The sequence below is a fragment of the Antechinus flavipes genome, chromosome 4 (genome assembly GCF_016432865.1).
Source record: "Antechinus flavipes isolate AdamAnt ecotype Samford, QLD, Australia chromosome 4, AdamAnt_v2, whole genome shotgun sequence".
In the NCBI taxonomy this organism is placed as follows: domain Eukaryota; kingdom Metazoa; phylum Chordata; class Mammalia; order Dasyuromorphia; family Dasyuridae; genus Antechinus; species Antechinus flavipes.
In genome coordinates this window covers 288145567-288173072 of record NC_067401.1, presented here as the reverse complement: position 1 = coordinate 288173072, position 27506 = coordinate 288145567, and the positions used below count along the sequence as shown (strand labels likewise).

Below are 27506 nucleotides of genomic sequence, written 5' to 3'. Positions count from 1 at the left end.
AAAGCGTTTTTATAACTTTCCTAGCAGCTTTGCCAACGCTATTGTGTGAGCTCTCTCCAGGGGAGCCCCAGTCCCTAGGGCGGGGGAGGGACCTGCAGGTTCGAGTGTCTAAAAATCCACTGGCCAATGGAGAGTGAAGTCAGCGGGGGCGTCGTTCAAAGGCCTCCAATGGGGAGCATTTGGCCCTAGCTCGCTCTGCTCTTTCCCCAGTTCCTCAGGGAAAACAACTGTTTTGGTTGCAAGTTGTTCCGTGGGTTCCCAGGCTGACGCCTCAGATCTGTGCAGTCCAGGTACTTTTCTCCTTCACTTTACTAATCAGGTGAAATTGTTTAAATGTCAGGTTTCTGCCGAGTTCTGGGTGCCTCATGGCCTAGAAACTGGTGAGCTAAGAATCTTGATTGAGTGCTGCTAAAGTTCGTGACTGCAGCTCCTTTCTTCTCCTCCCCCTTCCCTTTTAACCTTTTGCTTTTAAGTGATCTTATATGCCACCTGCATTCACCTGCTTCTTAAGGCAGGATCAATAGGGAAAGTTCCTTAGAGATCATCTCTACGGGTTCTTCACCTGTTGCTACGAATTTATGTCTTTAAACTATTTTGATAACTGTATTGTAATATATTTGTTACCTCCCCCTCAATCCTTTACGCTTTTATTTTTTGCATGTAAAAACATTATTTTGAGAAGAGCTTGACATTACTAGTCTGCCAAGGGGTCCATGATCTCCAAAAGATTAAAAATTCCTGATCTAGTACAATCTCTTGGTTTTACATATGCAGAAATTTAAGCCTAGATAGCCTAATTAGGGCCTAAATGAATTGATCAAGAAGGAAGAGCTAGAATTTGAATTTGGATGCTTGGACTCTGAATGAAAATGGCTCTTTCCACGACACAGTGCTGTGTCTCTGCTTTTCTGCCCATCATCACAAGGCCCATACATATCCTAGATATTCTATAGCCAGTTTACAAGTGTTGAGGCTGTAGGTGGTCAGCATTGACCTCCAACAGAAAAATTGTGAAAAGCAAAACTTATCTTTGTTGCTTTTCGACCTCTTGGCTCTTCCCCAGCACCCATCAATCTTCATAGGACCATATCTCTAACTGGAAGCCATTGAATCTGAACCTTTCTTTTTGTTGAAGAGGAAACTGACACCCAAAGAAATTATGTTTTTTTCCTAAGATCCCATAATAAAGTGCCTAAAAATAGTGTTTTAGGTAAAATTTAATCCAAGTTCTCTGATTTTTTCCCAGGCAGAGTCCTCCCTCTCCCCTTTCCTTTCCCAACTTCAAAGTATGCCCTGGCCCCTTCTCTCTTCCTGCCCTTATTGAAGTTGATTGTTCTGTGCCTCTATTCCTTTCCGTTAGTTGTCCCATCCACCCCCAAACAGTCTTCAAATGAAATCCTCTTCAAAGGGTTAAATGCATATGCTCTTGGAAGAGTAAGATGTCATCAAAGCACTTTTGCCCCTCTTGACAAAACCTCAACACCAAGGAATAAACTCTGATAGTGAAATTTCAAGTAACAGCAATAATAGCTTACAATTAAGTAGCTTTAACATTTACCAAGTGCTTTCCTTAAAATGGCCTGTGAGGTAGCATTATTTTACATTCTATAACTAGAAGCAAAGTTGTAATTCAGTCATGTCCAACTTTTTGTGACTCAGTTTGGGGTTTTCCTGGCAAGGATACTGAAGTGCTTTGTCATTTTCTTCTCCAGTGTATTTTACAGATGAAGAAACTGAGGCAAACAAGGTTCAATGATTTGCCCAGTATCACCCAGCTAGTCAGTGTCTGAGGCTGGGTTTGAACTCGGATTTTCCTGACTCCAGCTCCTGTGCTCTATCTTTTGCAATACCTAGCTGCCCCATAGTAATTTGCCCTGTAGTAATTTACCCCATACCATACAGATGGGAAGTGGCTAACCCAGTACCCAAAGTACTTTGTTTTCATGTTCTAGTATTTTCTATTTACCCACATATGTCTATGTTGTCAACCCTTTTATAACTCTTTGAGGTTAGAGATAATTTCATTTTTGTCTTTGTTTCCTTAGGATATCTGGTACTTTGTGTTTAATAAATGTTTGTTGATCGACTTAAATCCAATTCTCTATTTACTTTACTAGAGGGAAGAAAATTTAGGGGCAGGTGCTTTTTTCTGGCTCTCCCCAATAATCCTAGTATAAACTCCTGGGTTGGGGAAAACAAGAAAGAGGAACAACTAATGATATCATCACTTCCAGATTCATTTTAATCTTGCACAAAGACTTCTGGGATGGGATATTCTTGTGTATCCTTCCAACACAATCCTATTAGAGCTTTTGTTACCATACCTCCTATGGTCTCTTGGTACCTCAGGATGACATTTCATGTAAAAGAAGCATTGGATATGATGAGTTTGACAGGAGGTATTGGACATAGGAGGTGTTGGATTCCAAAATTTCCAAGGCAGCTGAGTGGTGCAGTTCAGGACTCTGAAAGATATGAGTTCAAATTCATTCTCAGATACTTAGTAGCTATGTGTTTAAGGAAGTCACTTAATTCCTGTCTGCCTCAGTTTCCTCAACTGTAAAATGAAAATAGTTATAGCTTCTTTCTCCCAGGGTTATTGGGAATAAGATAATATTTGTAAGGTGCCTGGCACCTAGTAAATGCTTAATAAATTCTTCTGTACTAATGTACATTACAGATCTGAATCCTATCTGGTTCCTTTATACCTACTATAACTTTCTACTAGTAACTTTCCCATCAGAAATGGATCTACAATTAATAGAAGCTATCCTACAGCTAGATGGCACAGTGGATAGTGTTAGCCAGGAGTCAAAGAAGAATCATCTTCATGAATTCAAGTCTGACTTTAGACACTTACTAGTTGTGTGATCACAGACAAATCACTTAACCTTGTTTCCCTCCTGAGCTGGAGCAGGAAATGCAAAAACCACTCCAGTGCATTTGCCAAGAAAATCCCAAATGAGCTCATGAAGATTTGGAAACAACTGGAGGAAAAAAAAAACCCAAATGATGAGCAAAATCCTACCATTAGCATGTTATTTTAAAATTTTTATCTTAAATGGAATGTGATCCAAATGGGAGTACATAAATTTGAGGCAGTTCTGTAGGCACTTAATATGTGCTTGTTATGCTATGTAATATTATACTGTATTGTGCTTAATTCAACACTTAATGAAAGTTTTTCAGAACCATAGTTTCTGCTAGAAGAATGGAAAAATGAAGAATGTCTCCAAACAGTATTCTAGAATCCTCTTTCCCTACCTTCACAGAGCCAATGGAAATGACCAGAGTTGCAGTTATTGGTGCAGGTGTGATTGGACTCTCCACAGCTGTCTGCATTTCTGAATCCATCCCACAATGCTCCATTGATGTTATTTCAGATAAATTTACACCTAACACAACTAGTGATGTAGCAGCTGGAATGCTTATTCCTCATGCTTACCCAGGTGAGTGAGACTGAAGTTAGCATTATTAGACCAGAATTCTGCTATTATATATAGATGACGTTTTCTTGATTCTCTGCCCAAGGCTGGCGTGGTGGTGATGATTGTGACATTGGTAATGGGAACATGCGGTACCAGAGATTAGCAGTGCTTAACAAATGGGCTATCTGAGAAGATCCTCTGTGAACTCATCTTCATCCAGGACATTTTCTACCTACTTTCTCCTATACTTAGACTCCTCCCCCACTTCTACCTCTTAGAACATAGTAGGTATAATCAATATTTGTTTCCCTTCTCATTTATTCATTTTGTCTGGATTGGGAAAGGAAAAAGAAGAGCCTGATCCAAACAGAGATCTAAGATGGAAAACCTAAAGTTACAAATCCACAGAGGCAATTAATCCAGATTGTGAACAGAACCCAGGAACAAGTCCAAAGCCCAGTGGGGGCTGAATAGTTTATAAGAACAAAGTCCTCCAAAATAACAAGGTAGTAGAAAGCATGAAACCTTCACAATTAACAGTTTGTCTCAGGAACTGAATCAGCCAGAGGTTGTTGTACTTTCATGGCTCTCCTTACCCCATTAAAAGCTTACAGTCTTAGGCCTGAACAGTTGTGGCTCTTGGAAGTGATGGGAGAAAAGACATGGTAACAAGTAGTGGTCAAAAAGCCAATTCCTGTGAATTGTGATAGGAAATCTTGCTTCTCTGAAATGGGGAATGGGAGAAGGAATCCTTTGTCCTCTCAATATACAATCTTCACCTCTTTCCCTACTGACTTTAGCACTCTACCCATAATCTATTCTAGTATAACCCAAGCTTGTTTGGGCATGCCCAATTCACCTAATATGTAAGCTAGATATTATATTTTAAGGGGCTTTAAATACCAAATAGAATTCTATTTTATCCTAAAAGTAATGGTGAACCATTAAAGCTTATTAATAGGGGAGAGATATGATCAAAGAAAATGTTTCTTAATTCATTTTCTGTTCCTCAGGGAGGGACTGAGCTGAAGATTTAAAAAAATATTTTCCCTATCTTTTCCCTTTTTCCCCTTATGTCATAATGATAGATACACCAGTTCACCTGCAGAAGCAGTGGTTTCAAGAGACCTTTGACAGATTGTTTGGGATCACTAATTCATCAGAAGCTATAGATGCTGGCATTCACCTGGTATCTGGGTAAGAGAGCAAATTTTAGTAGGGCCTTTAAAAATGTTAAACATCTGTGAACAATGCTCATTGTGTGCCAAATGCTGTCTGAGGAGCTGGGGGAGTTAGAAATGACATTTGAAAAGTGACTTCTTCTTTCATGAAATATAAGAAATAAAAAGATAATACTTAGCTGCTTTAGAGACAATAAATAATCCTTAAGGCTCCTTGCCACAAAAAATAATTTTGTTTCTTTGGGGGAATGGCTAGTTAGGAGTAACATGTTGTGTGAAACAGCAACCATTAACCCCAACTAATTTGAATAGATGTTTCTCAGAGCCAAGAGTATAAAGCAGTTTATTCAATTCCTGCAGAAAAAGGATGTTGCCTTCAGTAGTATCTTAGTCTAGTCAAGGGAGGCAAAGTACAGGTAACAGAGCAGAATTTTTATACTCTAAAACAACTTTTACTACATCTTGGGCCCGTGTGGTATGTAACTCACTCAATAAATTTCAGAGATTTCTCAAAGTGTAAAGAAGAAGTGTTATATGTTTCTCATGAGAAGTGGGCATCACTCTTACTATATAAGAGGTAAAGGTGAGCTCTGAGCATAAACATCATAAGCAATATATATGTTCCCTGATGCAACATTAACTCCACCCCCCACCTAACTAGCTCATCCTTGGCTGAGAATGTGGTCTTACATTCTAAGTGCAAAAGCTATTTTAAAAAATTATATTAGGAAGCATCAATCATTTAAACAATCTGGCACTGGCTGGGAAAACAGGTGCTAGATCAGTGGGAAATGGGAAACATAAATTCGAATTTAAACAAAGACATGTCTTTTGCTGACTTTGAGATATGTGTTCTCAACGTATGGGCTGGGTAGATAAGGGCTTAGTCAGTTTTTTCTATACATTCCCACAATTGTTCTGTCCATCCATATCCTGGGAAGAAAAGGCAGAGGAAACAGGAACCTGATCCTATAGCTTGGTTAATTTATAGTTTCTTTTTGAAGAAATATCAAACTTTTCCCATTCAGTCCCTCCTCTTTATTTTGATGAAATTTTTTCATAATTTCATAAGATTAATTCACACTGTTGGTCTATCTGATCCTCACCCTCAGGATCTTCTCATCCCATAGTGTTGAAGGGAATCCATTCCTGTCTTTTCAAGATCAGCATCCTTGTTTGATTGGAGATAATGGTCACTATCTTGTTAAAACTATCCTGAGTTACTCTGGTCATTAACTGAATTAAGGTAAACAGATGGGTAATAAAATAATTCCACTCAGGGCCACCAAGGCAAACCAGAGAATCTGCTTCCACTAACTCCCACTAAAATAGGACCACCATGAAGTGCCAAAGGGAGAGTTCCAAGTCTGTACCAGAAAACATGCGAGTTTCCTAATATCCTTGGTAATTTCTTTTACCAAGGCAATAGTCAGTATACTCTCCTAGAAATATAATCTTTTCTCATGGGAATATTAGCTGTGAAATCACCCAGTTTTCTCCCTTCCTTGCCCTTCATTCTAATCATCTTCAATAATACAGATTGGGAATAGGAGCACCCCAAAAGTGCTATGAGGATAACCTTTCATAGACATCTCCTTCTTATTGATTGGAGTTTTCTTCTTGGGCGCAGATAGCAGGGCCATCTATTATTCCCATCAGTAATGGCCCCTATAATTAGAGTAGGTAACTCTTCACAAATAAAGATGCCTACCACAAAAGTCAGCAACAACAGAAAAGTTAAAATACATAGACAGAAATATGTACCTAGCAACAGATAGATGACTAGGCCAAATATTCATTTACCTACTTTAGGATATAATGACCACATATTTTTTATTTTTGAATTGTGCTTATGGCTTCTACTGACCATTTGCTCTGATTATAAAAACTTGCCATAAAAAAAGACAGGGAGCTGATTTAAATAGCATTAAAGCTGGACTTTCAGGCCTTGGCCTGAGACTACATATATGATACACGATAAAGCATCCTTAACTCAGTTTTACTTTAGGTAATTGCCCTAGTTTTCAATTAATCAGGTAGTAATAATTCCACCTTAAGCCTGACTCAGGAATAATCAGGTGGGTTCTTTTTCAAAAGAACATCACTGGAAAACTAAGTCAGAAGGATCTTAAACAGAGGCCAAGACTGTCCTCACTACTAGGTCTGGATACTAACTTCTACCTGTAACAATTCAGGATCACATTCTGAGTAACTTGGGGCATATTCCTTCCAGTTGGTGGATTAGTGGCTTGATGATCCGTCAGACAATCACACCTGAATTTAAAACTCCAAATAATATCAGCTACAGTCCCAAGAAATTTTATCTCAAATAGATAATCTCATTAATCAAGACTTCAGGTGAATTTAGGTCTCAAGGATCATATAAGGTATTGACTATGACCTTACATTGATAACAGTAAGAGATTCATCCTAGAAACTTCCCAGTTTTTCTTTCATATCTAAGTAGAATATCTAAGATGTCTTAGATATTTTTCATATTTAAGTAGGTTTTAAGTTCAACATTACCCAAATCATTTTGCTTTTAAAATGCTCAATATATAGAAAAATTCTAAAATGTGTATTGTCTATAAGTAGAAATGTTTAAAGGGACAAAGGCAAAAACTATTATTCTCAGAGTCCCTTTAAATAATGGGCATAACTTTAAAATGACACAATACAATCAATCAAAACAAAATTTGATTAACTTCACATACATAAGAGATTTCACTTAACATTTTTGACCCCTTTTAAAGTAAAAATTCATTTTGGTATGAGGTAGACATTAAAAAGTCATTTTTATATAACAGATTTATAGATTATCAATAAATTCATTCCTTGTTTGGAGACTATAAAACCTAAACAAACTTTTCCCAGGGTTGCCAAAATGGTAATTGCTCTAGTGCAAAATCAGTTTTTACAGATTGTAACTTGCCTTCAACAGTACATTCTTGAAATTCCTCCATAAGTCCTTTAGCCTTGGTATAGAGTCCACCTCTTGTCAGCCTCTGGACCATAGTCTTGGTCCTCAGTAACATCTGATAAAGTCCTTCTCCCTCCAAGCCTTCTAGGATTTAAAAGGCACCTGGAATTACAAACTCCAGAGGTGTTATCTGGATCATCAATCCTTGTTTCTTAAGGGCTGAAAAGGGATTGAGGACACAGCCAGTATATGTTCCACTAATCCTTCTTAATATAGTAAAGCTCAGAGGAAAGCTTCCACTCATCCCCTATATCTCAGTTTCCCCACTGGTATTATTTCATTAAAACCTAAACTAAATATTCTGGAGCCAGACTCCTTCCCCTTGGAGGGACACCTCCTCAATACCTTCCCATCTAACAACAGACATATTATACATCCTTCAGACACAGCTTGCTCTGCAATTACACACATCCTTTTATGCCAAACCTTCCTGCCTCTACTTCTTTGTTAAAAGGAGAAAGTAGGACAGAGCTTTAAGCTTAATATTCTAAATAGTTTTGGATTAAATTTCACAAAATTTATACCACATGTTCAGCTGGGCTGACAAAATGTTAAAGCATAGACCAATATACAATTTAGCAAGCACCATAGTAGCTTAAATATATTTCACCTAATTAGGGGATGCAAACATGTAGTGTCCAGAGAACCAAAATTTTTAACTTAAAATCAAATCAAATACAGATTTAAATTTCTAGTAACAATACTTCAGTGCCAATGCACACATTTCTAAAATCTCATACCAGAATAAACAAGTTCACAATTTTAGCAGGAATGAGTTAATATAATTATCCCATATAATTTTAGAATCAGAATTCCAATTTAAACATACACAGCCCCAAAACTTAAGGTGGCAGAAAAGTACCCTTTCAAGTCTAACCATAGGGCTTTAAGAAATTGGTAGATTCTAGGACCTTGAGGGAAGAGGATTGGAGAAATTTGGACCCAGATGTCTGACTACAGGTTTGTGACTGTCTCACCCTCTATGCCAGCAATGCTAAGGAGGGAGCCCATTTGAAAGATGTTGGGGCACCAATGCAAACACCAGAAGAATTCAGGTCAACCAGGAATACCTCCCTAGCCAAAATTTCCACAAACTTGAAAAGCTTGGAAAATCCCAGAAAGGGCAGTTTTTTTTTTTTTTTTTCTGGCAGTTTCCCTCAGAAAATTTTTAATCATGTAAATTAGGCCTACTTAAAAACACAATAGACCAAGTTAATTTAGCTGCTAGTATGAAGCAACTTAAAACTTATTCTCAAAAACCTCAGAATCTGCTAAAATATTTTTTAACAGTTCCATAATTTTAACTGTTTCTACAGACTCAAATTGGCCAGTTCTGGGTCCTCAGAATTGTCTTTTTTTTTTTTTTTTTTTTGGTGTGGTACTTGTACATATCTCTATATAGCCAAATTTTCTTAAAAGACACCACACATTTTTTGAGCATCCAATGGCTTTCTTAATACAATACACTTAAAATCTTCCCAGTCAAGGCCTTATTCGCCATTCTCCTCCTATCAGGTAATTGCTAATATCCTTATCATTGCTCTAATATCTTCCAACCTTTTTTCTTCCTTTTTAGAATATATTAGGGCTGCCTCTATGTTAGATGAAGTGGGCATAAGAACAAACATTCATTTCCCACTTCTACCTCCACAAAGCCTCTTCCTTTAAACATTTTCCTCCTCAATTAAACAGTTCCCCCGTACCTCAGAGGTTATTAGCTTCTCATGTTCTCTAACTTGTCACTAAATTGCTTATGCTCCCAAGGTATTGTATTAATCCATAAGCCTCATTTGATTTCATTTGCTATCATTCATTGATATTATTTATCAATAAAAATCCCTCCCCCCAAAAAAACAGGCCTCCTTTGAAACATATAGCTAGCTAGTAATTATGTAGTGATTTAAGATTTATAAACCATTTCATAATCTGTTTTATCTTCACAAGAACCTTGGGAGGTAGCTGCTATTATTATCCCCATTTTACAAATGAAGAAACTGAGATAGATCTGAGGTTAAGGACTCCAAGTATCCTTAACTAGCCAAGTGTCTGAAGCTAGATTTGATCTCAGGTTTTCTAACTTCACTTTGTGTCTGACCACTTTGTCACTAGTGTGACTAGCCTAAGAGTATTGAGAAAAACATCAACATATTGATCATGTCAGAAAATGTATGTCTCATTTCACACTTACAGTCTGCCACTTGTCTACCAAGAAATGGGAATTTGCTTTCTGTTTTCTAAGGACTGAACAGGTCATTGCATTTATCAGAGTTAAGAAATCTTATAGTGTGTCCTTTTGCACATTTGTGGTGATGGGAATGGGCATCTTTAAAAAACCTATTATATACTTTCCTTGAGCAGAGGATGCTGAATGCAGTTGAATATTTTCTTCATCAAATCAAAAAATATTTATTAATGCCTACTATGTGCTGGGCACCATGTCAGGAGATACTGAGGACCCAAGATGTGTATTGAACCCGGTCTTAAACTTACATTCTGGAGGGAAATACCACATATACACATATAAATACATACACACACATATATACAGGTAGGGAAGGAAAAGCATTATTAGCTAAAGGGATGAAAAAAATCTTCATATAGCAAGTGATGTTGGAACAGAACTTGGAAGAAAACTAGAGGTTTTAAGAGGATGCAAGAAAGATAGTGTCTTGGAGGTGAGGGACCAGCCTGAAGATAGAATTTTCATGCTATTCAGTTTTGCCTCTTTTTAAAAAAATGACTATGTTTTCATTGCCCTACCGTTTCTTAATTATTTAATCTTGGGCAAGTCATAAACTCCAGTACCTGTTTTCAAATTCATAAAATGGGAATAATATTAATGTACTACCTACCTCAGAGGTTATTATAAGCATCAAATTAGATAATATATGTAATCTATAAACCGTTAAAAAGCTGTACAAATTTTAGCTATTTTTAATATTTGATTTATATAGAAATTGGTGATCAAATTTTACTAGCTGCATGAATTTGGACAAATGGCTTAATCTCTTGGGAATCATTTTCACCATTTGTAAAATAAGAGAGTTGGGCTAGTTGGCTCTAGATTTGTGATACTGTGGAAAGAATGCTGACCTTAAAATCACAGGACCTGCACTTGAACCTATGTGATCTTGAGTGAGTTAACTGCTAATGGCCTCAGTTTGACCATATGTAAAATAGGGGAGTAGGATTAGGTGACCTTTAAAATCTCATCTATTTATAGGTCTAGAATTGAGTTTTGATTTTTTGCATTTTCTCTATATAGTCTACAACAGTATTCTTTAAGTGGGATTCAGAGAATCTGGGGGCCTCTGAAACCCTTTTAGAGACTCTACTAATCAATTAATTTTTTATTTCTAATATGGTATCTATAAATATAACCTATATAAACACAAAGATTTGGTCAGATCCTCAATAATTTTTAATATTATAAAGATACTGAGAATAAAAGTTTGAGGATCATTGGTCTAGAACAAGAAAAAATGGGGACAAATTTTAACATAAGGGGAAAATTTACTGACATTGAAAGCTGTTAGATCTTGTAATGAGTTACAAAGGGAGGGTAAACAATCATTTTCCTTGAATAGTGAAATGAAATCATTCGCATCTTGTTGGGATATATTTCCTATGCTGATCACAAGTAGGGAAGTGAGTAAAAAGTTTGTTTCTTTTATTTATGGACTTTCTAAAATACCCTGAAATGCACAAAATAATTGAGGGGCAGGGCTATGACTGGGACTAGTTTGTTGGTTGTTGTTGTCCTTTCTTCTCAAAGAGGACCAAAAATGATTAGGATGAAACACCCAAGGCGCCAAAATTAGAGCATAAGGAGGTATTCTGCAGATACAAACAACAGAATTTAACACCTAGATGTCAAGAATAATTCCTCCACCCCAGTTCTACCCTCATTCTCCATCATACCTTCTACCACTGTCCTGAAGTCTTTGTCTCCTTTCCAAAAGACTTGGCCCTATAGGACCTTTATCTTCACCAAAAATGACAGCTTGTATAGTTTATGGGAGGTGTCTAAAGATGTTTTGTTAAAGGGATTGTATTCATGTGAATATTAATATAGAGGACTCTTTATGGGAAACCAGAATTTATATCCTCTTCAAAGTGAGCTCCCTAAGGGCAGCTTTTTGCTCTTATTTTTTGCATGTGTATCACTTATTCCAAACCACAGAGCCTGGCATATAACTTATATATATGAATAAATGTTTATTAAGTGATTATAATTGACTAGTTGTTAATGGCCACTTTGGAAGGTTACACATCCTGATTCTGACCTCTGCATTGATCAAATCACTTTTGCAGTTACTTTCTTTCTTTCTTTTTTTTTTTTTTAATTTAATTTTATTTAATAATAACTTTATATTGACAGAATCCATGCCAGGGTAATTTTTTTACAACATTATCCCTTGCACTTGCTTATGTTTTGATTTTTCCCCTCCCTCCCTCCACCCCCTCCCCAAGATGGCAAGCAGTCCTATATATGTTAGATATGTTTGCAGTTATTTTCAAAGCCAGTTTACTGCAAATCACTTGAAAAATTGTCCCTTATGTCTCTCTTGTTTGCTCTCTTGACAAATATTTGTTGTGTGTTTATACAAGGTACCACTGTGTTCAGTAGGGCAAGATGCCAAGATAAACAGCAAGGAGCTTATCAAATGGGAGCAAGGGAGATAACATATATAAAGGATCCTGCCTACCTTAAGGGGCTATAGAATTGCAAGCCATTATTGTTATTATCGTCAATGATGTTATTGAGTGTATGTATTCCATGAAAACTGAAGAGCTCTCTTCCACCTCTGGCCTTTAGCTGGCAAATATATAGAAGCATCCCTCCTGAAGAGAGACCCTTCTGGGCTGACACTGTACTGGGATTTCGAAAGATGACTCAATCAGAACTGAAGAAATTTCCACAGCATGTATTTGGTCAAACCTTTACTACCATGAAATGTGAAGGCCTCTCTTATCTGCAGTGGCTGGAGAAAAGGTGGGTTTCCTCAAAGGTTTTTTCTTACTTTCTTTTGTGCAAAAGAACTTGTAGGGATTCCTATGATAGAATTTGGGAATTTCTTGATCACCTTCAGAGATCATAGGATCACAAAATAGAATTGGAAGGGACCTTAAAGGTCATCTAATCTAACTCCCCTTGTTTTATAGGTAAGGAAACTGAGGCCCAGGGGATTTAAATAATTTATCCTAAGTCACACAGCAACTGTCAGAGGTTGAATTTGAACCCAAGCCTTCTGATTCTAGAGCTAATGCACTCTCTACTATTTCCTTTTTATTATTGTTGCTATTACTGTTGTTTTTGCAAAACTTATCTGTGTTTTCAGTGGCCTACACTTCACTTTGCAGGTAGGTAATGCAGTGGATAGGCTACTGGATTTGGAATCAGAAAAACTGGATTTCAAATCCTGCCCAATCATCAACTAGCTATGTGATCTTAGACAAATCACTTAATTTTTACAAGCCTCAGTTTCCTTATCTGCAAAATGAGCACATTTTGCAAGAAGTGTTATTGTAAGGATCAAATGACATAATATACATACATATATATATATATATACATAAGTACTTTGCAAATCTTAAAGCATAATATAAATATTAGTTATCATCATATTTTATATGACATATTATATGCTTATATATTGTATATTATATGTTATATTATAGTTATTATCTAGCTTCAGGTGTTGAGGAACCTTTTTTTTCTTTATCCAAAATTTCTCTTCCCTTCAATATAGGGCACCCGAGGGCTTATCATCCCTGAATGGATTCCCCACTTCCCTCCAGTTCAGAACTTTCTCAATCTTCTCCTGAGGAAACTTAGTTATATTCCATTCCTTTTAGACTCCTAAGACATCATTCAGCTGACATATGGTTATCTGAGAAACTAATTGTGCTACTCCTTTAATGAAAGAGGGTTTTCTTCACCCTTCTTTACTAGGTGGCTTTCTGGAGATGAATACCCTTACCTTTTTAGCTAACTCAAAGGTTTAGGAATTTCATGCTAGGTAAGAGGAGAAACATGCTGTGACAGGTTGGTGAAGGACATGTAGGCAGAAGAGTCTTAAAGCACCTCTCAAAATGTAGGCAGCTACCCACTCTGCCTGTGCATAGAGTAGGCCCAGATGATGGGATACACAATCGTGGGTTGTTTTTCAGCCTCAGTAAGTAGCTGGTTTCCTCCTACCCTTCTTACATACAATGTTAGCTTTCAGTCTGTAGTATTCTAAGTCAAAAATGTTAACTTCACTCAACAGACTATCATACAATAGTTGCAATGTTAGCATACTCCCTTAACATTAATGTCAACTTCTTGACATTAAACTTCTGTTTCAACCACAAATAAAAGTTTTAAAGTAACTGAAGACATTTATATTTACTAAGGAGATGTTGTCATTGTTTTAATAATTTATGTAATATCCTAAGAATCATGACCAGATAGTATTTCCCCTTGACCTCTTCTTGTCCCATATAGGAAGTTTCCTCTAGAATCATGGTGGGAGCTTTGGAGATCAGTTGGACCTTTCTTCTTTCAGAATATATAAATCACTCTAGATAAATAGGTATTCATTATCTCTTTAAAAATCTCATGGAGATGCCCATAGGATCATAGACCTAGAGTGGGAGGAGACATCAGAGATGCTCTAGTTCAACTCTCCCATTTTCCTGGGAGTGGGGAGACTGAGGTAATTTATCATGTATCACACATAATAAATAATAGATCCAAGTTTTTAACCTAGTTTTTTTTGAATCTATAAATCAGCACTGTTTATACCATAGCCTCTCTTACTAATTAACCAACATTTAAATTATTAGTGTGTACAAGGAAGGGCAGTCAATTGGCACAGTGGATAGAGCTTTGGAACTGGACTCAGGACCTGAATTTAAATCTGCTCTCAGATACCTATAGCTGTGTGTTCTTGGGCAAGTCACTTTATCCTGTTTACCTCAGTTTCCTCATCTATAAAATGAGCTGAAGAAGGAAATCTAAACCACTCTAGTATCTTTGCCAAGAAAATCCTAAATAGGGTGATAGTCAGTCATAACTGAACACTACTAGCAGCAGCTAGTTTTTTTAGTATTTAGAAAGAATGTAAGCTTTTTTTGAGTATGTATTATTTCATTCTTTGCATGTTATCTCCACAGTGCTTGGCATTTAGTAGGCACTTAACAAGTGCTGGTTAATTGATTAATTAGTAAGCAAGCCCATTTCTTCCAGGAATGTCATTGTTACAAAAACACATACCTTTTTATTCCAAAGACACTAATGTTTCTCAGTTTATGGTGGCTCAGAAATCGGGCAAAGAATGAAAGCATCAATTCATTCTGTGTAGTTCCATTTGTTTGTTTCCTTCTTCACTGTCTCATACTTCCAAGTTGTTTCCTACATATAATGAATAACCTTTAGTTTCTCCATCTGTAAAATGAGGATAATAATATTAATATTTGCACAACTAATTTCCTAGAGTTATTATGAATAAAGAACTTTATAAATCATATAGCACTATAGTAACTTTATAATTTTATCATTATCATTGTATTGCATCATATCATGGTATTATACAGTATCAGCTCTCTTGGGAAAGAAATGTGTAATTTTTTTTTTTTCTGGAAGTTGTTACTTAACCTACACAGGCTGTCTAGAAAAGTACTTTGAAGAAAAGAAATCTCACTTATAGATTATGATGCCAAATTTTTTAGTAAGAAAGGATATTTCTTCTTAATATTAAGTCTTTTTTTTTCCATTGGATATCCAACTTCAGAGTTATAGATCCCATCTCAGTCAATAACAGCATGTTGCCTTGTGGTAAGCATGTGAGATAATTATGGTGGCTAACATTTATATTTGTGTACACACACACACACACACACACACACACAGCAAAACACTTTATATGTGTTGTCTCATTGGATCTTTATAACAATCCTGAGTAGCAGGTGTAAACTGAGGATGAGGGAAATTAGATGACTTGTTTAAAGTCACACACAGCTAGTAAGCCTCTGAAGTAGGATTTGAATTCAGTTCCTCCTGGCTTAGTGTTTTATCTATTGGACCACCTTGCTGTTGATTTTTGCTTAAATGACAAGTAACTGCCTTGCTCACTATTTCCTACCTGGGAGCCGCTTTTTAATTTATCTGTTGTCTTATAATTTATTACAAGGTTGAGAATGCTAGTTGCTGATGAGGAAAGGAATGGAGGGAAAGGCCTTAAGTGATGAGGTGCCCAGGGGTGCATCATTATTTCCTATTGTAATGCTGGAGAAGTTGAAGCAAGATAGAGATTAGAGAGTATTTAATAATTTATTTAAAATGAAGAGATTTACTGAGACCAAATGGATCCAATGGTTTGGTCCCAGAGCTGAATGAGACTATCGCCTCCAAGAATCCAGCAAACAATGTGAGTTTTCAATGACTTATATACACATGGCTCAGACTCAGGGGTAGAGCAAGGTGGAGTCAGAGTGCTGAGAGTAGGAAGAGGACTCTGACAATCTGGTTCTGACAGGGTGAGGGGAGGCATGGGGGACATCTGATAATTGGGATTACAGAGTGAGGAGAGGCACCCAACAATCTGATGATGCCTAAGGTCTTTCTCCTTATCTGGATCATTATGATTAGGAGGGAGGGATGGTTGAGCAGAACAATTAGGGAAACTGAAGCAGGACTGGGTCAGGATAATTAGGGAAACTGAGTCAGGACAATAAAAGAGAACTGTAGCATAACACTATCACCTGTAATAGAGTTACTCACTAAGTCCTCCTAGGGAAATTAAAGGATCTGAGAGATCTGGGGCTACAAATAGAAAAGCAAAACAGTCTGGACCCACAGGAAGTTAACATACTGAAAGAGAGGAAGAAACCACAAATATAAGGGAGTTAGGACTACAGAAGGGAGATGGGTTGGCCTGGGAAGTGAAAAAAATGATGGGGTGTCTCATAGAGGAATTGATTGATACCCTTTCTAACGTTGATTTGGTTATAGTTCCCTGGGCAAGAGTAATCTAGGATGATTCTGTGATTTTGAATCCAGATAACTGGAAAATCTTAACAAGAACAAGGAAATCAAGAAGGATGTGTTTAAAGAGAAAGTTAATACCTTCCATTTGGGAGTTGCTGAATTTTGAGAATATATGATATTCAGGGAGAGCAAGTAGAAGAGGAAAGAGCTTAGAACAGGGCTCTAGGACATGGAAAATAATTTAATTAAGGAGTGTGAGAAGAATCAATAAGACAGCTAGAAGGAGAAACAGGAGAGAACACTTAATCCTTTCAGCTCTGTAACTCTTACCCTGGGGTTCCCACTGTCTAGTTTGGGAACACTTCTCACAGTCTACTATTATCCAGTTGGCTCCAAGCCATGCTTTGTTCTATTTTCTTTCTTGCCAACTACATTGCTGAGGCTACTGATTTCTAGTTTAGTGTCTTTTCTCTGAAACTACCTTCCACTTATACTGAATATATCATATAGATACATTTTCCTGGTCATGTTCTTTTTTTGTTTAAATATTATTTTCTTCCCCCCCAGTTATATGTCAAGAAAATTTTTAGCATTCCTTTTTACAGGATTTTGAGTTCCAATTTTTTTATGTTCCCTCTCCTCTTCTGAAAATAGTAGGTAATTTGATATAGTTTATACATGTGCTATCGTGTAAAACATTTTGATATTGGTCACAGTTGTGGAAAAAAAACCAGAATAAAAGAAAAAAAACCCACAAGAAAGAGTAAAGTGAAATGAATATGTTTCTATCTGCATTTAGAATCCATTGTTTCTTTATCTAGTAATGGACAGTTTTTTCCTTCATACTTCCTTTGTACTTGTCTTTGTGTTGCTGAGAAGAACTGAGTCATCTATAGTTGATTATTACACAACGTTGGTGATTTTCTTAACAATGCTTTTCTTGTTCTGCTCATTTTACTTTGATCAGTTTATACAAATCTTTACAGATTTTTCCTGAAATCTGTCTGTTGACCATTTCTTTTTGCACAAGAGTATCTATTATTTTCATATATCACAACTTGTTCAGACATTCCCTAATTGATGGGCATCTACTCAATTTTCAGTATTTTGTTGGGCATGTTCTTTTCCATTAGAATGTGAACTCCTTGAGGGCAGTTTTTGCCTTTCTTTGTATTCCCCATTCTTAGTACAGTGACTAGCACATAGTAAATACTTAATAAATTCCTATTGACCCATCTTGATTGTAAGTAAGGGAAATTCCTCACCAAGAGTACCCCTGTGCCAGTAAAATCATAGATCTTATCCAAAATGAATAAAAATCCAATACCATTCTGAAAGTTCTGTTGCAAACCTCAGTATGAGTGGTATGTGTGTGTGTGTAGAACTATATAAATGTTGATTTAAAGATATTATTTAAAAATAACCTCTTTCAAAAAGTTTGATCTTTTTCAATCGCTAACTTATCTTGACGAATATGAAATCACAGCAATCGTGAGCCAGCTCTAATTTTTTTTTTCTTTTGAGCCCTTTTGAGAAAAAAAAGAAATGACTTTACAAAGCTCACTTACCTTTGTAAATACCCGCTTCGGTTTTATCTTTTGGAATGAGTCATTTTTAAACGCTGTAGCAAAAGCCACTATTTTATTCCTCTTAGTCAAAGCTCCTAAACTTCAAACCATGTTTCATAGTATTAAATAATCCAGACTTTGTGATAGTCTTTCCCTCTGAAAATGTCATTGCTCTAAACCTTGTTAGTTACTACTTATATTTCAATTTGGAAGAGCTTAGCACATTCTTCATCTTACAAGGATGCAAAGCTTATGGTATTTGCCTAATTCTTTCCTTGATTTTCTGTAATCAGATATATAATATCATGCTGGCTTTTTAATGTGATTTCACGTTGGAAGCAGATCATGGAATAAATTTGTATTACTGCTTAAAACAAAGTTACTATTGGTGATATTTGTTGATGGCTAAAATAATAGTTACTATTTATTACTAAATATAGTACCATATAAAACCATTGCATTTTATAATCTAGACACTATATATATATAAGGAAATAGAATCTGTTAAAAGGTTTGGGAAGGTGTTCTGAACTTAGATATTAGGATAGTATAAATGAATGATTGATATAAGTAAGAGCCATAAAAGAACAAGTTTATTTGGTCTATAAGGATACAATGTTTAGTATAGCATAAGGATACATGTTAATAAATAAATATAATAAATTTACTACTAAAATAAATTGTTAGTGTTGCATTTCCTTGTTACCCTTTCTCCCAAGAAGATAGTTTCTTACAGTGGTGTGTGGTAAGGGCCTCCATAGTGTTCTAGAACCCTTTAGCTCTGAGGAAGTGGGAAAATGTATTAGGAGTGAAGGGATGGTTTCCCCCCCCACCAAGAACAGGGAAATGTTACAGACCACATCATCATTACAAAATCTTCAATTATTCATGAAACAAGGAAATCTTTATGCTCTGCTTCAAGGGTCAGAGAGCTGAAAATGTTTTTATTATATTTTTATAAGTTTTATTATATTTGAAATGTAAAAAGTATTCTTAACTCATGATCATACCAACTCGGACTATATTTTGCTGACCCTCTCTCTACCTGCCTTTGTGGTAGAAGGCTACTCTCTATCAGTATCCCACAGTCCCTAGGAGTTTGTAGCTTTATCTGCTCTATAGACTAGAGATTTTCCTTTGAAATTCTATCCACACCATTATCTAGAATGAAAGGTCATAGATCAGAGCATTAGAGATTTAAGGGATCTTAGAAGTCATCTACTCCTCCCCCTCCCTTCATTTTTTAGGTGAGGAAATCAAGGGGTGAATGACTTATTCTCAGTTTGATGTGAAATTTGAACTTTTCCAGTTTCCAGCCTGCCCCCTCACATGCTTCCTCCCTCATAATACGTATAGACCTGGCTACAACTTACCACCCTGAGTTTGGGGGAAAAAGTCTATGATCTCTATGTATACATATTTGGTAAGCTTCCAGCCTTCCCATCTTGTGGAGAGACTTTTAGGGTTGGCCAATGTCTGGTAACACAGAGGCCTCTTCCTGCTTTCCCCTTAAATAAGGGTTTAAATTTCTAGCCTGAAGGTTGGGGTTAGGGAAAATCTGAACTGTTCAGAGTTCTATTAGTTACTCAGAACAGCCTTTACCTGGTCAGGTTCCCCCTTAACCCATATCCTAATGAACTGTTAGCCTCAGTGTTTCCAAGAGCCCTGTAGGTTTTTCTCTAGTCCTCCTTCCTTACATAGTTTCTTTGTACTTTGGCCAAAAGATTCTTTTAAATTAAATTTTAATTTAAAAAAATTTTCAAAATTTATAAAAATCTATTTTCTCCACCTCCTGCCATCCACTTCAGGATAATAAATATGAATAGTCAAGCAAAACAAATTTTGTGTTGGTCAAGTGCAAAAAGTTTATCTCATTCTTTATTCTGCGTGCTTTCTTATTATATTCATAGCATCATGGATATTTAGAGCTTGAAAAGATATTATTTCTTTATTCCATCTAATCCAATCTCTCATTTTTCTAGACAAGGAAACTGACCCAAAAGAACAATATGATCCAAGCCAAGATCATGTAGGTAGTAGGTGACAAGTAGGATTTGAACCATATTTGGCACTCTTTCTACTTTACCATATAATAATGGAGTAAGTGGGAGAGAGAGTTAGAGAAACAGAGACATTTAATAGAAGTGAGCTACTTTCCAAGTAGAATACCAGCCGTGACCCATTGCTGCCACTATCATCATTTTATTATTATTCTTGTATTTTGAACAGATGTTTTATGTATACACCATCATCATCATCATCATTATAGTATTTATATAGCACCTAGTATGTGCCAGGCACTGTGTTAAGTGCTTTATAAGTGTCATCTCCTTTGATCCATGCAACAATACTGGGAGGTAGATTCTATTATTATTCCCATTTTATAGTTAAGAAAACTGAAGCAAATGACTTGTCCAAGATCACACAACTAGTACATGTCTGAGACCAAATTAAACTCAGGTCTTCCCAACTTCAGGCAAAGCACTTATATCATGCTACCTCGCTGCCAACATAAACATCATAAACAACAGATTTCTATTACATACACAAAGCACTGTGTGTATAATAACGCCAAAGCTGCAAAGAGGTGCAAAGCATGACTCCTATCTTCCATGGCTTATGGGGGACATGCTAATTAGGGGTTTATTATCTTTCTGAGGACAGGATAAAAACATAAAAAAGAAATAGCAATTAGAATAATGAGTTTGTACATATTGAACACACATTTAAAAAGATTGGCCTGCATTTCATAAATTACCTGTTTATATGCACCTTGAAACGTGATTGCTGGTTTCATATTTAAGCTTATACTTTCCTTATTTCTTAAGCAGATATGATGGTACATCAGGCATATTAAACAGTAAGTACATGTCTGCTCTGAAAGATTTAGGATATATATTTGAACAAACTACCATAATTTTGACACCATTTATTTGGGTCTAAAAGGACTTTAATTATGGCATCTTTCTAGAAGAGCTAGGTTGTGCTAGTTCCGACCAATTTTTTCTACCAATTAACCTGAATTCTGGAGATAGTCTAAGATTTGGGAAAGTAGATTGTCCAAATAAGCCACCATTTCCCTTCTATCTTGATAATTTGTTCTCTCCCCAAATCATTACCAGTCTAGAATTCTGCATTCAGCAAATATTTACTTTGTTCTGTACAAAGGACTTTGTCAGGCACTGCAGTAAATTTAAAGAAAAATAAAGCGTGGTTACCTTAGGTTTGTGATACATTAAATAAGTTTCTACTCTGAAGGATTTAAGTCATACATTTGAACAAACTAGCATAATTGTGAGCAAGCAAATTATTTTGCCAGTTATAAATACCCAAATCAACTACAAAGGACCTGTGAAGGAAGACACTATCTGTATTCAAAGAAAGAACTAATAGTGGAAGTATGCACACACACATACATATTTGAGTCTAATGGTAGCGATCTCTAGGGCAGGGTGAGAAGGAGAGAAAAAAGGAAAAAAAATGACATAATATTGTTATGTACTTAAAAGGAATAACAAGTTGTCTGTAATAGATCTGAAATTTAATGTGCAATAATAGTTTTTTAAAAAAAATTATTCTACTATGTTTTGGAAGTGCTTCTTTTAATAAGTTCAGAATAAAATAAATACAATTTTTTTAAAAAAAGAAATAAGGCATCATCTCTTTTACTTCAGGAAAGTTAATTGAAAATTGGAATTGGAATTGGAAATTCCATTGAATTGAAATGGAAAATAAAGCATTCACAAACGAAACATTTAAAAAATACAAGAGAACAATACAAAAGTCACAAAGCAATATATAATTAAATAGTTTGTATTTATTTAGCATTTAAAATAGCCCAGAAATTGAATAAATCAAAAGACTTAGGGCACTTAGTTTCCTTATCTTTGAATGATCTAAATAGATGGCCATTTCTGCTCAACTTTAGAAGGCATGTTAGAATTTTGTGCTTAAATATTCTACTTGAGTTTGAAGAACAATTAGACCTCTTCCTTTGGGTCTAGCTGATAGAAACAAAAGATAAAAATTGCAAATATGCCAACTGAGGCTTGTTATTAAAAAAGAACTTCCTAAAAGTTAGTGCTGTTCCAAAAGAGAATGCACTGCTTCAAGAGGTGATGAATTTCCACTCCTTAGAGGTCCTCAAGCTGAAGTTGACCAACTCATTGTTGCATATATTATAGTAATAATTCTTTTTGTGTATCAGTTAGGTCTAGAATGGTTGTTGAAGTCTCTCCAAACTCTCAAATTCTTGGTGCTATGATTCTGTGAAACACCTCATGGCATCTGCTCCTCTTTAATTTGCTGCCTTGTTTGTTTATTCATCAAGCAATTAGCACATTTATAAAGAGCCTAACACTGTGGCAGATGCTAGGGATCTAAAGACAAAGAAAAAAACCTCCCTGCTCTCAAAGATGTTTATGTTTTTTTATTCTATGATATCTGGGAACACTAGTGACTACTGTGCTTTAACTTTTCATCATTCTTCCTAGGTTAAGAGGAAGTGGAGGCCATATCCACATCAGGAAAGTAGAAGATCTGTGGGAGCTTTATAGCTCATATGATATTGTTGTCAATTGCTCAGGCCTCGGAAGCAGAGAGTTAGTAGGTGACTTGGAGCTTTTTCCTGTGAGGGGCCAAGTACTTAAAGTTCAAGCTCCTTGGGTGAAGCATTTTATCCGAGATGGGGATGGACTGACCTATATTTACCCAGGAGCCTTCAACGTAACCCTAGGTGGAACAAGACAAAAAGATGATTGGAACTTGTCCCCTGATCCACAAAATAGCAGAGAGATTCTTAACAGGTGTTGGGCTCTTGAGCCATCTCTTCAAGGTGCTTGGGATATTAAAGAGAAGGTGGGCTTGCGGCCATCACGGCCTGGAGTGCGACTACAGAAGGAGATATTAACACAGGATGGACATCAACTACCAGTGGTTCACAACTATGGCCATGGCTCTGGTGGCTTCTCTGTGCACTGGGGCACTGCTCTCCAGGCTGTTGAGCTTATTAAAGAGTTAATCACTACTTTGAGAATCTCCACTTCCAAGGCAAAGCTGTAGATGATATGAGCCTGCATATAGCAGTTAATTTATATTGTGTGATTGAAGCAATAGGCTTCAATAAAGAACATGGCATAGAGTATGAAAATTGAGATCCCAAAGATCTGAATTTGAATCTTGCCTCCGAGACTTACTTACATGGCTATGTGATGATGGACAAGTCACTTAATCCCTTTGCACTTCTGCTTCCTCATCTATAAAATAAAATTAATAATAATAATAACTTTACAAGGTTATTGTGAGGATTCAATAAAGTAACACGTATAAAGTATATTCCATTGTTAGATATTATAACAATAATAATAAAAATAACAAACTGAGAGGAATTAAGGTCACTAAATGTTTTCAGTACTATCATGATGGGTGTGGTAGGCAGAATACCAATTGAAGAAGAATTTTCTGTAGACAATGACATTTCCAGATATTATTGCTTGCATATCTCAGAGCATATGACAAAATATAACAGAACCTCCTCAGTGCCATCCGTAGACAACTAAAAAGTTCAGACTTCACAATCTATAGGAAAAATCAAGTGAATGAATACCTAATGTCTTCATCATAAGAAGCAGCCTTTTTAATTAATCATTAATTAAAAATTAATTAATTAATTAATTAATATTGGATATCTACAGAATGTTCAATAATCTAGAGAAGGGCATCTAAGACGTTGGGTAAAAATTAAAATTTCACAAGATGAAAAAGATTGTGACATTTGAGGGTTCATGCTCATCTATGACTTCAGAGATCCATTGAAATATTATAGCTCCAAAGTCAGAAGGGACATTAGAAACCATCTACCCCAACTCCTCATTTTATGGGGAGGGGGGAATGAGTCTCAGAGAAATCAAGTTATTTTCCCAAAATCACAGAAGTAGAAAGTGACAGAACCAGGATTTGTTATCAGATCCAAGTCTTGTCCAGGTCCCCTCAAGATTATTAAATCCTACCTTGAACATTTACTAGGTGTGTGAATCTGGGCAGGTCACTGAAACTTTTGAGCCTCAGTTTCTTCATCTGTAAAATGGGGATGATAATAGCTACTATTTCACAGAGTTAAGATAAAATGAGATAATAAATACAAAGCACTTTGCAAATCTTAAAGAGCTATATAATTTCTTGCTCTTATTTTTTATTATTGTTATATAGTTCTTTACAATTTCTAAAATCTTCTCCATAACACTGTGAGCACAAGCATTGTTTTAAAGATGAAGATAATAAGCTCAAAGACATTAGATGCTATTGTAAGAAACCTGTGTCCCCTTTTTTCTTATTATCTCTCCTACTTATTCCCTGAGTAACCTTGGGCAAATCACAACCTCCTGGACCTTCTTCAAAGAAATGGTTAAATTAGATGTTTACCTTCCCCTTCCCCTCTACCAGCTTCCTTCTGGTGTAATGCCTCTGACCCTCTGGAACCTTTTCCCTCTGAAGTATCTTGCCCATGATCCTCTAACTGGTAAATTTAAGAGCTAGGAAGGGGCAGGTTAAACCCAAGATTTTTGATTCTAAACTCAATATTCTTTCTTCTAATATCTTGGATCTCTAGTGTGAACATTAATTTAAAGTCTTGATGTAGGTCTAAGAATATTTACTAGTACAGAAGATTTTCAGTAACCTTTCCTACATTTTGAAAATTGGTATTAATATATCTAATAGCAATAGACATTAATAGATATGTGAAGTAAAGATTTATAAAACTATATAGACTAAAACCTCAATTTTTAATTATTTTATCAAAATCAAAATTTATTTTGGTCTTTGTAGCTAAGGATAGGTATTCATTTTTATGGGTGCAAGGACTGTTTTTTTTTGTCTGGAACATCTTTTGTATCTAAATTCCAGTATAGAAAAAAAGAAAGGGATGAAAACTATATGTGTCCATGTCATACTTATATTCTCTGTTATTTTCAGTGGGCAGTTCATTTACCATGATATTTTTCCTAGATGAAATCACAAAGAAGACAGTCAAATCACTGTCGAATTGAATTGAATTGAATAAAAGTATCGTTTATCCTGATAATAGTAGTAACTTTATGTCTTCTAGACTAGGACTGGTGATAGTAGCAGTCACTGGTAAAACTCCTCAGGTACCAAGGTTTGGCATTAATTTAATAACTATTTTTGGTATATCCATCCCTCTATTCTCCTCTGTTAGAATAAGTAATTGAAAATTGCCTGAAATTAAGACAACTCTGAGATACCACTACATACCTCTCAGAGTGGCTAAGATGAAAGGAAAAGATAATGATGAAAATTGGAGGGGATGTGGGAAAATGGACACTGATACATTGCTGGTGGAATTGGGAATCGATCCAGTCATTCTGTGGAGCAATTTGGAACTATGTTAAAAAAGTTATTAAACTGTCCATACTTTTTGAGCCAGCAGTGCTTCTACTGGGCTTATATCGTAGGGAGATCTTAAAGGAGAGAAAGGGACCCACATGTGCAAAAATGTTTGTGGCAGCCCTTTTTATAGTGGCAAGAAACTGGAAATTGATTGGATGCACATCAGTTGGAGAATGGCTGAACAAGTTATGGTATGTGAATGTTAGAGAATATTATTGTTCTGTAAGAAATGAAGAAATGATCAGCAGGATGATTTCAGAGAAGCCTGGAAAGACTTACATGAATTGATGCTAAATGAAATGAGCAGAATCAGGAGATTATTATATATGGCAACAACCAGATTAGATGATGATCAATTCTGATGGATGTGGGTCTCTTCAACAATGAGATGATTCAGACCAGTTCCAGTGATCTTGAGAGGAAGTGAGCCTTCTACAGCTAGAGAGAGGACTGTCTGAGTGTGGTTCACAGCATAGCATTTTCACTCTTTTTGTTGTTGTTTGCTTGCATTTTATTTTCTTTCTCAATTTTTTTTTCTTGTTTGATTTGATTTTTCTTGTGCAACAAGGTAATTGTATAAATATGTATGCATATGTTGGATTTAACATATATTTCTACCATATTTAAATATATATTGGACTACTTGCCATATGGGGGAGGGATGGGAAAAGTGGGGGGGATTAGAATACAAAGGTTTTGCAAGAGTTAATGTTGAAAAATTATCCATGTATATGTTTTGAAAATAAAAAGTTTTAATAAAAATTATTTTTCTAAAAAAAAAAAAGAAAAAGAAAATTGCCTGTATTTTGTTTTTCTGATTGTTAGGTTCTAGTGAATTAGTTCAAGCATTTTTCTAAATTCTACTGCAATTATATAATCAAAAGGTTAATTTTTGTAATAATAAAAATTGTAATAAAATAAAACATTATAATAAAATACAATTTTGTAATAAGGATAGATTGACCTTTCTGAATGTAATTATTTCTTTTTTAATGATGAAAACTTTTTCTTCCATGTAGAGATTGTTTCATTTATGCTGTTGTGTGGCACAAAGTAGGTGTGAATACATACTTATTAATTGAATACATATTGTTAACTGATTAATATTTACAAGGGGTGGGGTCACTAAAGCTAAATATTGTCTATATAAAATTGGGCAGAAGATACAAGGATAGAATGAGCTGATTGATTCACTCAATCACCTATCCTTATAGTGTTCTCATTTTTTTGGGTTGTGAAATGACTTTAAAAAAAATCTACATTCTATTCTAAATGTATAACATTGTCAATATAGTCAGTCATCTATAATATGTTAGTGAAAAATTGCTTATAATGGAATAGCTTGAGAGGAAGTGATACCCCCTCTCTTTTATTACTATTCATGGCAGTGCATATATAGATCCAAGACCTGGAAAACAGGGTGAGGTTTGCAAGGCTAGTATTGGGGCAGAAATCCACTTGGTTAAATAATAATATTTAATGTTTAATAATAGAAAATGGACCAAGCCAGAAGCTAGGATCTAGTTTCTAGAAGGATGAGGAAAGATGACAAGAGTTCAGTCCTGTGGAATCTGGCATAACAGGCAAGAAATTGGATGCAAAGGACAAGGTTAGAAAAGATAAAAAGTTATTGCATTCAGGGTACATGGTCAAATTGGCACCAGCTGCAATTCTGACCTCACTTTGCACCAATGAACTACTGGCTTAGATTCCTTATATTCCATCTGCTATGTGAAAATATTCTTTATTAAGCATAATGGCAGGACTTTAGTTGAGTTTCTTTTCTGTAGACCAAAAAGCAATGTTTCTGCTTTGAATTTCATAAGCAGTCAAATTGCCATAGTCCAGTGTTGTTCTAGTCTAGGTGAAATGATGGGCACCAATCCTGTTTTTGGCAGGGAATAGCAGAGACTTTTGGAAGAGGTTTTCAAGAACTTTGGCTAAGGAAGGTTTTATTACTCCTGCAAG

The 27506-nt window shown here is 35.8% G+C and overlaps 1 protein-coding gene across 1 annotated transcript; it reads left to right on the top strand.

Annotated features, from left to right (window-relative positions):
• The first annotated feature begins 203 nt into the window (after positions 1-203).
• DDO (D-aspartate oxidase) lies at positions 204-26621 on the top strand. Its single transcript, XM_051997538.1, has 5 exons — positions 204-290; positions 3273-3449; positions 4517-4625; positions 12409-12585; positions 22625-26621. Exons 2-5 carry the CDS (start codon positions 3278-3280, stop codon positions 23190-23192), a joined length of 1026 nt encoding a protein of 341 aa, XP_051853498.1. The 5' UTR covers positions 204-290; positions 3273-3277; the 3' UTR covers positions 23193-26621.
• The last annotated feature ends 885 nt before the right edge of the window (positions 26622-27506 follow it).

What these genes read in the sequence shown, in the direction of transcription:
- DDO (XM_051997538.1), top strand. Translation starts at nt 3,278, where the DNA reads ATGGAAATGACCAGAGTTGCAGTTATTGGTGCAGGTGTGATTGGACTC. An exon ending in TATTCCTCATGCTTACCCAG is followed by an intron (nt 3,450 to 4,516) that starts GTGAGTGAGACT and finishes TCATAATGATAG; the next exon opens with ATACACCAGTTCACCTGCAG. An exon ending in GGCATTCACCTGGTATCTGG is followed by an intron (nt 4,626 to 12,408) that starts GTAAGAGAGCAA and finishes TCTGGCCTTTAG; the next exon opens with CTGGCAAATATATAGAAGCA.